Source organism: Salvelinus namaycush, chromosome 23 (genome assembly GCF_016432855.1).
Source record: "Salvelinus namaycush isolate Seneca chromosome 23, SaNama_1.0, whole genome shotgun sequence".
Classification (NCBI taxonomy): domain Eukaryota; kingdom Metazoa; phylum Chordata; class Actinopteri; order Salmoniformes; family Salmonidae; genus Salvelinus; species Salvelinus namaycush.
This window is the reverse complement of record NC_052329.1, coordinates 37,638,378-37,652,198: the sequence shown is the minus strand read 5'-3', so window position 1 is coordinate 37,652,198 and position 13,821 is coordinate 37,638,378. Positions and strand designations below refer to the sequence as shown.

The 13,821-nt window shown below is 41.2% G+C and overlaps 1 protein-coding gene across 1 annotated transcript; it reads left to right on the top strand.

Annotated features, from left to right (window-relative positions):
* The first annotated feature begins 1,829 nt into the window (after positions 1–1,829).
* il10ra (interleukin 10 receptor, alpha) lies at positions 1,830–6,935 on the top strand. Its single transcript, XM_038961568.1, has 7 exons — positions 1,830–2,046; positions 2,954–3,074; positions 3,292–3,464; positions 3,590–3,735; positions 3,860–4,028; positions 4,149–4,261; positions 4,785–6,935. The coding sequence occupies exons 1-7, from the start codon at positions 1,986–1,988 to the stop codon at positions 5,742–5,744; spliced, it is 1,743 nt and encodes a 580-aa protein (XP_038817496.1). The 5' UTR covers positions 1,830–1,985; the 3' UTR covers positions 5,745–6,935.
* Positions 6,936–13,821: the final 6,886 nt, after the last annotated feature.

Here is a 13,821-nt window from a genome sequence, read left to right as displayed (position 1 = left end):
TCGATATAGGCTTTAAAGACATCATAATCTTGTTATTTTGAACCGAATTATATCAGTTTATGTCAGTATATTGCGATTTTCGGGTATTTATTTTCGTGGCGTTGTAGGAAGTTGGGTATCTGGCTCAAATGCTAATGTTTACTGCTAATTGCAACGTTGAAGAGGACGTTCTCCAACCTAGCAACGATTCTTTTGGACAAAGGACACCTTTCCCAAGATTCTGATGAGAGTTCATCAAAAAGTAAGAACTATTTATGCTGATAATTCGTTGTTCTGTTGACAAATGTCAAATAATAATTCCGCCATGAATTTCGGTGCGTCTCGCTTTAGCGCACGCTGTATGCTTGAAGTAACGTTAATTTTAAAAATGTAACCCAGCGATTGCATTAAGAACTAATTTGTCTTTCAATTGCTGTCCAACCTGTATTTTTTTGTCAAGTTTATGAATAGTTTTCGATTAGAATAGGTGCCTCTCCAAGATGGCGCCGGACAGATTGCTTGAGGTTTTGGACACTAATCACATTGTATAAGCACGATTTGTGCCGCTAAATATGCACATTTTCGAACAAACTCTATATGCATTGTGTAATATGATGTTATAGGACTGTCATCTGAAGAATTCTGAGAAGGTTAGTGAAAAAATTAATATATTTTGGTGGTTTATACGTTATCGCTATGTTTGGCTTGAATCAATGCTGTTGTGATGTTTGCTATTGTGGTAAGCTAATATAACGCTATATTGTGTTTTCGCTGTAAAACACTTAGAAAATCTGAAATATTGGCTGGATTCACAAGATCTGTGTCTTTCATCTGCTGTACGCTGTGTATTTTTAAGAAATGTTTTATGATGAGTAATTGGGTAATACACGATGGTCTCTGTAGTTATTCTAGTCGCTTTGGTGAGAGTTGTGATAGTGGCTGCAATGGTAAACTATGATTTATACCTGAAATATGCACATTTTTCTATCAAAACATATGCTATACAATAAATATGTTATCAGACTGTCATCTGATGAAGTTGTTTCTTGGTTAGTGGCTATTTATATCTTTATTTGGTCGAATTTGTGATAGCTACTGATGGAGTAAAAAAATGGTGGAGTAAAGAAGTGGTGTCTTTTGCTAACGTGGTTAGCTAATAGATTTACATATTGTGTCTTCCCTGTAAAACATTTTAAAAATCAGAAATGATGGCTGGATTCACAAGATGTGTATCTTTCATTTGGTGTCTTGGACTTGTGATTTCATGAACATTTTATTATATGATATCCCTGTGGCTTTATGCTAGGCTATGCTAGTCAGCTTTTTTGATGGGGGTGCTCCCGGATCCGGGTTTGTGAGGCGTTAGAGGTTAAAAGGTACAGTCAACTTAATGTATGTAAACTTCTGACCCACTGGAATTGTGATACAGGGAATTATAAGTGAAATAATCTGTCTGTAAACAACTGTTGGAAAAATGACTTGTGTCATGCACAAATAGATGCACAAGAAATTTGTGGAGTGGTTGAAAAACGAGTTTTAATGACTCCGACCTAAGTGCATGTAAACTTCCGACTTCAACTGTATATACAAATGGATGACACCTCCCAACCAATGCGGAAAACCCCTTTGGTCTACGAGGAAAGATGGAAAGAGAGATGTGCTGTCGGAAAGGAGGGAGGGAGAGACAAATGTGGGTGAAATAGGGGGCAGAAGACCGAGAAGAGGGAAGCGCTGTGCTACAGTCAGAACAGGAAGCCCGTTGTCAGCAGAGCGAGAGAGAGAGGGGTGTGAGGTCATATGGGGAAATAAACACACAGCCTCCTCACACTCTCACACAGATCAAACGAAACTGTGAGAGTCATGTCAACTATTGACTGTAACTGAGTAAAGTCTCTTCTATCACAACATAGGAGTCTAGCTGAGCTATCCCGTACGCCAGAAGTGTGTGGACAATATCTACAGTATGATGCTGATTATCTAAGGATCAGAGAATTTATATATTGGACATGGATTGGACCTTCTGGATTTCCATTCTTGCCCTCCTGATCACCTCAGACTATGTGTCAGGTAATGAAAGCGTTCGTTATTTATTCAACATGGCTGGTTATTGCTGTTTAGTTCTCACAATAGACTCTCTAAATGTAAGAACATTATATTTACAGCATATATATATATATATATATATAAAATATATATATATATATATATGCATATATATATATATATAATGTGTCTACTTTATTTATTTTAGTCATTGACCGTTTTTTATTGTTACTTAGTACAAAGTGCACTTAGAAATGTTCATAATGGCCTAGCTTTCAAAAGTGCTTGAGGTAGCATATTGTACATTTCTCAGTGTGTATGTGCCCTTCCTATCAAAATGGAACATGTTTCAAAACACACATCGATCTTAAAATGTAATGCCCGTATACATAAAAAAGAAACTAAGTGCTGATTGTTATTGATATTTAAATTATTAGTCTATGTTAAACATTTAATCTAGTTAACTTGAGTCAACAGAGAAAATGTTGTTCAATTGACATCCTATGATATAGTTATAATTTGAGGATGTATCAATAATAGCCACAGACAATTCACAGTGAATAATTGGAATTTGAGCAAATATTGTCATGAGTCAACTGTAAACATTGTGACATTTCATAGCGAAACTGGTTTTGAAACCCCCTGATGAAACGTAGTCCCCTTTAGGAAATCCACCAACTACTTCAATCAATCAATCAAATGTATTTATAAAGCCCTTTTTACATCAGCCGATGTCACAAAGTGCTGTACAGAAACCCAGCCTAAAACCCCAAACAGCAAGCAATGCAGATGTAGAAGCACAGTGGCTAGGAAAAACTTCTTACGTATTGCTCTTCTGGACTCCCAGGCTTCCTATAAATTATTTGCACTTTGAAAATCTCATAAAAATGCTGAGAAATTCTTTAACATTGGAATGTTATAATTGTGACAGGTAAAGACCTACTGAAGCCAGTCAATCTGACGGTGGACATATGGGACGGGGAGGTGACGTTGCTCTGGGACTCCCCTGAAGGGGCCCCACTACTGGCTCAGTACCAGGTGCAGATGTCCAGGTATACCCCACACTCCTTACTTCCGCCTAATTTACTCATCCCTTCGTTCTCCGACCTGTCACTTAGCTACCGCACTTAGCTACCGCATCCATTTCAGAGTACTCCCTGTCCACTCTATCCCCTTTACCCTCTTCAATCATTCTTCCATACCACCCTCTCCTTGTCTTTGAAGAAAGTATTATAATTAATCTAGCTACTTTCATGTGTCTTTCCTCAGGTATGTCAATAATAATTGGGCCAATGTGACCAGCTGTGACAGGACCCAGCTGACATATTGTGACCTGTCCTACCTTATCGGTGACTTCTTCATGGTCTACAAGGTCCGGGTTCGACTGGTCACTGAGAACAGCATCGCTGCATGGTCATGGAAGAAGTTTAACCCCAGAAAAAGTAGGTCAAGTACAGCTAAGTTTTAGTGGCCGAGTTGAATAGGTTTTGCTCATTTCTTTCTAGTTTATCGTGACACAATGCCAAACGCTTGTCCACTGCTTACCTTTCTACCCCTGTTCTCCCAGGTAAACTGCAGCATCCCTCCAGTACGCTGTTGGCCACCTCCAGTTCAGTAACAGTCAGTGTTCACAGGAAGCCATTACTAAAAAAGATCTTCCCATTTGGCCTGACTTATACCATCTACCTACGGGAAGAAGGGCAGGACAACAAGGTACTGATCATACGTGGTTTAAAAACAGTACTTCTAATATAATAAAATAAATAATGATGTGGTTCATCCAAGGTCATATTCAGGTTACTGTATTGACTGACATTTTCATTTATTTGGCTTGCAGACCGTTGCCATTCAATTGAAGGATGACGACGACGAGGATAATTCGGAAGTTCGGTTTACGTCTCTTCATTGGGGACAGGAGTACTGTGTCAGCCTCAAAGTTGCAGGCAACGGAGGAGAATTCACCAGTGAGGTCTCCCCTGAACAGTGCCTCCTGCTGCCAGAGCAAGGTAATACAACTCAGACTACACAGCTCTATACGGCCATATTCTGATATGTCATATACCAGCCTAATGTCTAGTCTTATTAACTAAACTCATTCGGCTAAACACAAGTTATTTTCTCATCAGAGTGGTATATCCTTGCTGTGGTGTCCTTCTCCATCCTAAGCGTGATGGGGGTCCTGGTCATGCTTGCCCTTTGCTTCTTCCTGAGGCGTCCTGAGAAAGTGCCTGTTGCACTGGTATGTTTCTTTGAACAGTCTCACTAATGCAGAACTGACTATGTCAATCACTTCAGGGAAAGGACACTTCTGAGAAAGGACAAAAACGCTTTATTCTAAAAGTGCAAAAAAAGAAGCACCACAATAGATAGAAGTTTCAAGTTTTATTAGTCCATATTTATGGGATACGCATGGTATACATCGTCCAATGAAATTCTTACTTGCAGGTTCCTTCTCGACAATGCAACAACAGTAAGAAATAATACAATAAGTATAAGGAGTACTATAAGGAGTACGAAAATAAAGTAAATGGCTCAGTAGAGGAATTCAGTGGTGCTCTGTTCGACAACATACATATACATTAATTTCCTGTAACTTCACAGATAGGGAAACACCATGCTTTTCAGAAGTCTCTGTTTAACTCTGATTATCTTAATCAAAACTAAAGGCCTATTCTATTTCCTGTTATTGATCACTTCCTCATTCTAGGAGTTGTTTGTTTATGGATTAATGTTTTTTTTTTTTTTGTCCTCTTTTACCTCAGAAATCCACAGGCAGTGGCTGGCAGCCTCTCTGTGTGGGAGATGTCCCAGTGGAGATCGTCACAGACAAAGGCTGGTTCATGAGCACCGCCAGAACTGATGCCATGGTCTGGTTGGCCGATGAAAGGACTTCTCTAGCAGGCAAGGGAGAGCAGGAAGAAGGAGAGGACAGATGGACGAGTCTGGACAGTGGGGCTTGCACTAAATCACACATTTCCGGGAATGGAAACGGAAGAAGTCCGGAAAAGCAAGAAGACAGTGGCTGTGGAAGCCTGGGAGCACCAGAGAGTGCCGTCAGCAGCAGGAGTGGAACTGGAGAGCCCCCCCTACTGGATAGGAGGATAAACATAGACATCAGCCTGAAAGAGGACAGTGGGGTGGGGCTGGGCTGCCAGTTAGGGTGTGCTGGGAGTCTACAGGGGGACGACTGTGGAATCTTGCCTGAGATGGTAATGGTCACAGGGGATGGCTACCGGAGCCAGAGTCCCTCTTCGGTGGACGCCCATTTTACTGAGACAGAGCAGAGTCTTCAACAAATCTCATGCGAAACAGTTATGGCTGATCCTGTTGTGGGATACAGGTCAGGTCACATGGCATGTGTTTGTTTGGGGGCAAGCCAATGTGTTTGGTGCCAGACAAGAAGACACTATGAGGTGAGTTTCGACGGACAGTCTGTAGCCCTGTTTAGTTTGACAGAGGAGCAACTAAACTTGGGCAGTCTCACAGGTGACATATGTGAGATGAAGTCGACATGCTCCAGCTATAAAAAGAACAATCTCCACATAGAAACGGTGGTAAACTTGGAGGACTCAGTAACCTTTTCCCACCTGCCTACATGCATCGGTGAATCCTTTCCACTCCTGACGGCTTTATCAGAGATGCCCCTAGTGGAGGGAGGACTGAACTGCAGTGTGAACACTATGCTTCCTTCTCTGGGTGATTTGGAAGTGACATTTGGTTGACATGGTCCACAAACTGAGGACACTGTGTGACACACAGAAGGGTTTGTTTAACAATGCAGATTGTGGGGAGTCATGCGATATGTCTACAAACCCTTTGTATGCCATTTCAAGTAAACAGTCCTTCCTAACTGAAATCAGCAACCATAATTCTAATTGTAGCTATTTAAGTAATTTTTTGGAGCCTTTTGTGAATAAATGACCATGTTTCTTCACTTCAGTTAACTCTGAGGAGTCACTTAAAGCAGTCACTGACATTGTCAACTGTTATTGACAAAGTTCTGTGAGGCAGAAAGAAAATTTTGGTTGAGCTTATTTTCATAACAGCACACAGCTGTTGGCTGTTGCTACTTGGTGGGTCTTTAGAGATTGAGCAGGAGATGGGAAACCCCCTTTCTGACACCCCTTCACCCATTTCAACTGACAAGAAGCATTTCACCAGAAGTGAAACAAGTGTGGGAGGAAAAAAGGAGGGAAACGGTTTTGACTTGCTAGATGGGGCGACAGGGTGGATTATAACAGCATTGCAAAGTTCATCGTTATAAAAGATCCTACGAGCACTCTGTGAAAACGAGTTTTACAAGTTATAATGTTGAGATATTTATCAATGTTGGTCAGACTCATCTGATGAGTTTTCCACAGAAAAGGCTCACATTTGACCACATAACCCCCACTATAGGTAGCTACAGCGTAGAAAAGGGAGTCAACACTGTGTGCACCACAAGCGAGAGATCATTTTAGCAATTTACAAACGAACAACCATATCTCTTTCCGTCGTGTGTTTTATAGGTCAATTATTACTAATAACTGCAGCTACGGAGAGTAAAACAGAATATAGTTTGGATGTAGTCCACTGACGATAGCTGTGAAAATGTTTTTACTGACTACCCCATATGTGACTGGGTTTTCCTATATTTACCGGCCTTTGGACTTCCCAGCCATGTGTTCATTACACTTTCTACATGTGCACTTACACAAATATGTATTTATGAACTGTGTTAATCTGAAGTCATGTTGTATTTTGTCTCTTTTTCTTTTCTCTTTTTCTGAGGAAGGATCTGATAGTTTGTATTTATTCATCTCAGTATGTACAGAGCAGACATACATTGCGTGAACGGGGTTAAACAGACATACAGTACGTGAACGGGGTTAAACAGACATACAGTACGTGAACGGGGTTAAACAGACATACAGTACGTGAACGGGGTTAAACAGACATACAGTGCGTGAACGGGGTTAAACAGACATACAGTATGTGAATGGGGTTAAACAGACATGCAGTATGTGAACGGGGTTAAACAGACTTACAGTATGTGAATGGGGTTAAACAGACATACAGTATGTGAATGGGGTTAAACAGACTTACAGTATGTGAATGGGGTTAAACAGACATACAGTATGTGAATGGGGTTAAACAGACTTACAGTATGTGAATGGGGTTAAACAGACTTACAGTATGTGAGTGGGGTTAAACAGACATACAGTACGTGAACGGGGTTAAACAGACATACAGTATGTGAATGGGGTTAAACAGACTTACATTGTGTGAACGGGGTTAAACAGACTTACATTGTGTGAACGGGGTTAAACAGACTTACATTGTGTGAACGGGGTTAAACAGACATACATTGTGTGAACGGGGTTAAACAGACATACAGTGCGTGAACGGGGTTAAACAGACATACAGTGCGTGAGTGGGGTTAAACAGACTTACATTGTGTGAACGGGGTTAAACAGACTTACATTGTGTGAACGGGGTTAAACAGACTTACATTGTGTGAACGGGGTTAAACAGACATACAGTATGTGAATGGGGTTAAACAGACATACATTGTGTGAGTGGGGTTAAACAGACTTACAGTATGTGAATGGGGTTAAACAGACATACAGTATGTGAATGGGGTTAAACAGACATACATTGTGTGAGTGGGGTTAAACAGACTTACAGTATGTGAATGGGGTTAAACAGACATACAGTATGTGAGTGGGGTTAAACAGACTTACATTGTGTGAACGGGGTTAAACAGACATACATTGTGTGAACGGGGTTAAACAGACTTACATTGTGTGAACGGGGTTAAACAGACTTACATTGTGTGAACGGGGTTAAACAGACATACAGTGCGTGAACGGGGTTAAACAGACATACAGTGCGTGAACGGGGTTAAACAGACTTACATTGTGTGAACGGGGTTAAACAGACTTACATTGTGTGAACGGGGTTAAACAGACTTACATTGTGTGAATGGGGTTAAACAGACATACAGTATGTGAATGGGGTTAAACAGACATACAGTATGTGAATGGGGTTAAACAGACATACAGTATGTGAATGGGGTTAAACAGACTTACATTGTGTGAACGGGGTTAAACAGACATACAGTGCGTGAACGGGGTTAAACAGACTTACATTGTGTGAACGGGGTTAAACAGACTTACAGTATGTGAATGGGGTTAAACAGACATACATTGTGTGAACGGGGTTAAACAGACATACAGTGCGTGAACGGGGTTAACTTTTTATGGCTGCAGGGGCAGTATTGAGTAGCTCTGATTAAAGGTGCCCATTTCAAACGGCCTCGTACTCAATTCTTGCTCGTACAATATGCATATTATTGTTATTATTGGATAGAAAACACTCTCTAGTTTCTATAGCCGTTTGAATTATGTCTCTGAGTGGAACAGAACTCATTCTACAGCACTTTTCCTGACAGGGAGTGAGATTTCAGAAATCTTGGCCTCTGGTCCCAGGTCAGTTTTAAAGTCCCTGTAAATGCTATGAGGATACAAACACTGCCCACGCCTTCCTCTAGATGTCAGTAAGTGGTGACAATTTGAATGGAGTCGATTGCGCAATCAGGGCCTGTATAAAAGGCCAAAGACCGGATGTACCGTTCTTTTGCTCCCTGCGCCTGACGCACGATGGACGTCGGACCTGCTCTCTTTCCAAGCTGTTGTTTAGCCAGTAATATATCGCCGGTCATGTTTTTACTCGTTATAGGTGTTAAAAACATCATAAGGTAGTTAATTTAAACCGTTTTATAGCAATTTATATCCGTTTAGTGCGATTTTGAGGCATTGCTTTGTGATGCACTTTGAAGCGCCGGGCACGTTTCGGGGTCCCGGTCGAACGTTAGTGGGCATTTCGACGGACAAGAGGACATCTTTCGACCAAAAGAAGATTAGACCCAAGAAAGGATACATTGCCCAAGATTCTGATGGAAGATCACCTCATAGTAAGAAATATTTAAGATGATAAATCGTTGTTCTGTCGAAAAATGTTAAACGCATATTCCGCCATTTTTTTTGGTATAGCTTCGCTTGGCGAACCCTGTATTGCACAGTAAGGATAATTTTAGAAATGTAATTCAGCGATTGCATTAAGAACTAATTTGTCTTTCGATAGCTGTCCAACTTATATTTTTTTAGTCAAGTTTATGAATAGTTATTCATGAGACAAGATCACTGTGAAAGATGGCGCCCGACATTTTCAGGCTAGTTTTGCTAGTATTGTCATTGTATAACCACGTTTTTTTGTGGCTAAATATGCACATTTTCGAACAAACTCTATATGTATGTTGTAATATGATGTTACAGGAGTGTCATCGGAAGAATTCTGAGAAGGTTAGTGAAAAAATTAATATATTTTGGCGATGATTACGTTATCGCTCTCTTTGGCTTGAATCAATGCTCGGGTAACGTTTGCACATGTGGTATGCTAATATAACGATTTATTGTGTTTTCGCTGTAAAACACTTAGAAAATCTGAAATGTTGTCTGAATTCACAAGATCTGTGTCTTTCCATTGCTATGCGCTGTCTATTTTTAAGAAATGTTTTATGATGAGTAAATTGGTAATACACGTTGCTCTCTGTAGTAATTCTAGTCGCTTTGGTGAGATTTGTGATGGTGGCTGCAATGGCAAACTATGATTTATACCTGAAATATGCACATTTTTCTAACAAAACATATGCTATACAATAAATATGTTATCAGACTGTCATCTGATGAAGTTGTTTCTTGGTTAGTGGCTATTTATATCTTTATTTGGTCGAATTTGTGATAGCTACTGATGGAGTAAAAAACTGGTGGAGTAAAAAAAGTGGTGTCTTTTGCTAACGTGGTTAGCTAATAGATTTACATATTGTGTCTTCCCTGTAAAACATTTTAAAAATCAGAAATGATGGCTGGATTCACAAGATGTGTATCTTTCATTTGGTGTCTTGGACTTGTGATTTCATGAACATTTTATTATATGATATCCCTGTGGCTTTAGGCTAGGCTATGCTAGTCAGCTTTTTTGATGGGGGGGATCCCGGATCCGGGTTTGTGAGGTGTTAGAGGTTATTAAACAGACATACAGTATGTGAATGGGGTTAAACAGACATACAGTATGTGAATGGGGTTAAACAGACATACAGTATGTGAATGGGGTTAAACAGACATACAGTATGTGTATGGGGTTAAACAGACTTACAGTATGTGTACGCGGTTAAACAGACATACAGTATGTGTATGGGGTTAAACAGACATACAGTATGTACGCTATGTGAAGTAGCACTCAATATCTGTATAATATACAGCGGAGTGAAAGTGTGAGTCAGTCAAAATGCTGAAAAAGGACAGAGTGGGACAGAAGATTAAACATCCTCCAGCATGACATGGCACATCACAAAGATACAGGAGGAATTCCACACATGCAAAAATAATGATACTGGGGAAATTCTGAATTAGTTGAGCGGTTTTCCAAATTAGATTTTCAACTAGATCAGCGGTTGCACAGAATAGATAGACACTTCCTCTTTCGGTCTCCCCCTAAGTCTCTAACACTACTCATAACATTTTTATCAGGGGAACACCTTATCAAATGACAAGCAGACAACTCCAACTATATTAAATAACCAACATACAACATGCAAATGCCATTTACACATTATATCCTTGTTTTATTGAAATTGAAAAGATCAGAATTGAGTACAGGTATTTGTAAGATACATTTCAGTTGAAGGCATTCAGTTGTACAACTGACTAGGTATCCCCCTTTCCCTTTCCTTTCCTATTTGCACTTTCTCACTAAAATCAAGAGTATCACCCCCCAAAAAGACACTTGACATGAACAGAATTAATGTCGTCCTCACATGCTGAATTTTAACTGTCATTTCACATGTATCAAACACATGGAATATAATTTCTACATACTGTGAACCATCGCCCTGGTGGTAGGCCTATAGGCCCTATCTGTGACCTGTAGAGCAGCCATGAGGGTGAGGAGCTATTGTCTGCTCTAAAAGGGAGCAAAGATTCTTTTTTAAATCCTCCTTAGCTGGTATATCACCCGTGGCAGCATGCCCTGCTCTCAACCAACAGGGCAGTGTCACCTGTAATGCTAAACACACCGCCTTAAACTGTCACCATCACAAGAATATCCCTGCAACTCGCTCAAGCACAGATAAAGAAAAGCCTAAGTTTTCTTTTCCATGTCTTATAAGGTTCTTTGAAACTCCCACAACACCTCGGTCAGGTTTCCCAATTGCCATTCACAGAAAACAGCAGGGCGGAGGGGGAAATAGGCAGATGAAAATACATCGTGCTGTATGGCATTGGGACAGACCATTAGTATGTAAATGTATTGGTGACACGTACAGTAGTGCAAACAAGAAAAGTTGCTGTATATCAGAGACCATCTCTCTCGTCAGAGCAAACTGATGATCTGCCTACTGTGAATATATTAGCCCTGATTATCAATATAGATCCAGTGTTCCACGGAGTTCTGTGCATGTAATGCGCTAGTCGGTCCCTGTTCTGTCACACACAGGGGAAAGGCCACAAGATGTTGGAGGAAGATAGCCAGTCAATATCAGAAAGGGAAATATTTTCAATAAAAATGTCAACTACACATACTGTACAAGAAACCAAGGCTTCAACGAAATATGTTTTTTTTTTAAATATTACTTTACCCACACACAGTCACACATTTATTTACAAATGAGCGTTATCTGTCATTAACAAATACACTTGATACCAGAACAGAACAGGCATGGAAACATATGAGAGAGATACGTGGGACAAAGACAAAGAATATAATGTTTAAACGATCAAACTGATCTAAAATTAGACTTCAGAGGAACTCTAGCTCCAGCTTATAAGAAAGATGATGTGTGAGTTTCTGTGGTTAGCTTGTTGACTAGCCGCCAAGGCACCATTCTCCTTTTCGTCATCAGTACTCTTTCCTCCACAACCATCCTCTGAGTCTCACACTTCTCCGTGTTTTCCGCAATCAATAGAGACACCCTAACACACCATTTTCTTATTCATCCAGAGAGGACAAAGCGTGACAGTTGAACAGTGGTTACATTTCTTATTTTATTTTCTATTATGAAAGAAACAAAATGTGGTTTTACAACAATGTTCAAATCAACTCCCCTGTCTGTATTAACTCTGTTTAAACGTGGGCCGGAAGAGAGAGTAAGTTGTTTGAGGTTTGTGTGGTGAGATATGAGTGAGAGAGAGAGAGAGAGAGAGCGTTAGAAACTTTGAAATAACTGATATGCTCCATCTTATGTGAGCATACCAGAGCCATACTTTCAAACACACGCTCCTCCATTACTCTGCATCAGCCTACAGTGACATACTCATGGGACACAAAGGCTATGCTATGTAAGTATAAGAGAAGATACATTTTATTGGTCCACACGAGATGGACATTTGTCTTCTGCTTTTTATCCAACCCCTTGATATACAGTGGCTTCGGAAAGTATTCAGGACCCTTGAATTACAATTTTTGGGGGGGAGTACTTCTAACCCTTTTATCTCCTCAATTTCATGATATCGAATTGGTAGTTACAGTCTTGTCCTATTGCTGCAACTCCCGTAGTGCTCGCTTCACCCGGAAGCCAGCCGCACCAATGAGTTGGAGGAAATACGTACAGCTTGCGACCGAAGTCAGCGTGCATGCTCCCGGCTAGAGCGCGATGGGACAAGGACATCCCATTACTGGGCCAATTTTGCTCCGCCTCATGGGTCTCCCGGTCGCGGCCTGCTGCGACACAGCCCGGGATCAAACCCGGACCTGTAGTGATGCCTCTAGCACTGCGATGCAGTGCCTTAGACCGCTGCACCACTCAGGAGGTCAGACCTTTTGACTTTTTTTATAGCCTTATTCTAAAATGTATAAACATTTTAAAAAATCCTCAGCAAAATAAAAATCGTAAATACATTCTTTACATAAGTATTCAGACCCTTTGCTATGAGTCTCGAAATTGAGCTCAGGTGCATCCTGTTTCCATTGATCATCCTTGAGTTGTTGAGGATTGAAGTCGACTTGTGGTAAATTCAATTGATTGGACATGATTTGGAAAGGCACACACCTGTCTATATAAGATCCCACAGTTGACTGTGAATGTCAGAGCAAAAACCAAGCCATGAGGTCGAAGGAATTGTCTGTAGAGCTCCGAGACAGGATGGTGTCAACGACACCAAGAACCCAATGGTCACTCTGACAGAACTCTAGAGTTCCTCTGTGGAGATGGGAGAAACTTCCAGATGAACATCCCGTCTCTGCAGCACTCCACCAATCAGAACAGGGCTCCGGGCAGCCGAGCGGAAATGGAGGAGAACTCGCCTCCCTGCGGACCTGGCATCCTTTCACTCCCTCCTCTCTACATTTTCCTCTTCTGTCTCTGCTGCTAAAGCCACTTTCTACCACTCTAAATTCCAAGCATCTGCCTCTAACCCTAGGAAGCTCTTTGCCACCTTCTCCTCCCTCCTGAATCCCCCTCCCCCTCCCCCCCCCCCCCTCCCTCTCTGCGGATGACTTCGTCAACCATTTTGAAAAGAAGGTCGACGACATCCGATCCTCGTTTGCTAAGTCAAACGACACCACTGGTTCTGCTCACACTGCCCTACCCTGTGCTTTGACCTCTTTCTCCCCTCTCTCCCCAGATGAAATCTCGCGTCTTGTGACGGCCGGCCGCCCAACAACCTGCCCGCTTGACCCTATCCCCTCCTCTCTTCTCCAGACCATTTCCGGAGACCTTCTCCCTTACCTCACCTCGCTCATCAACTCATCCTTGACCGCTGG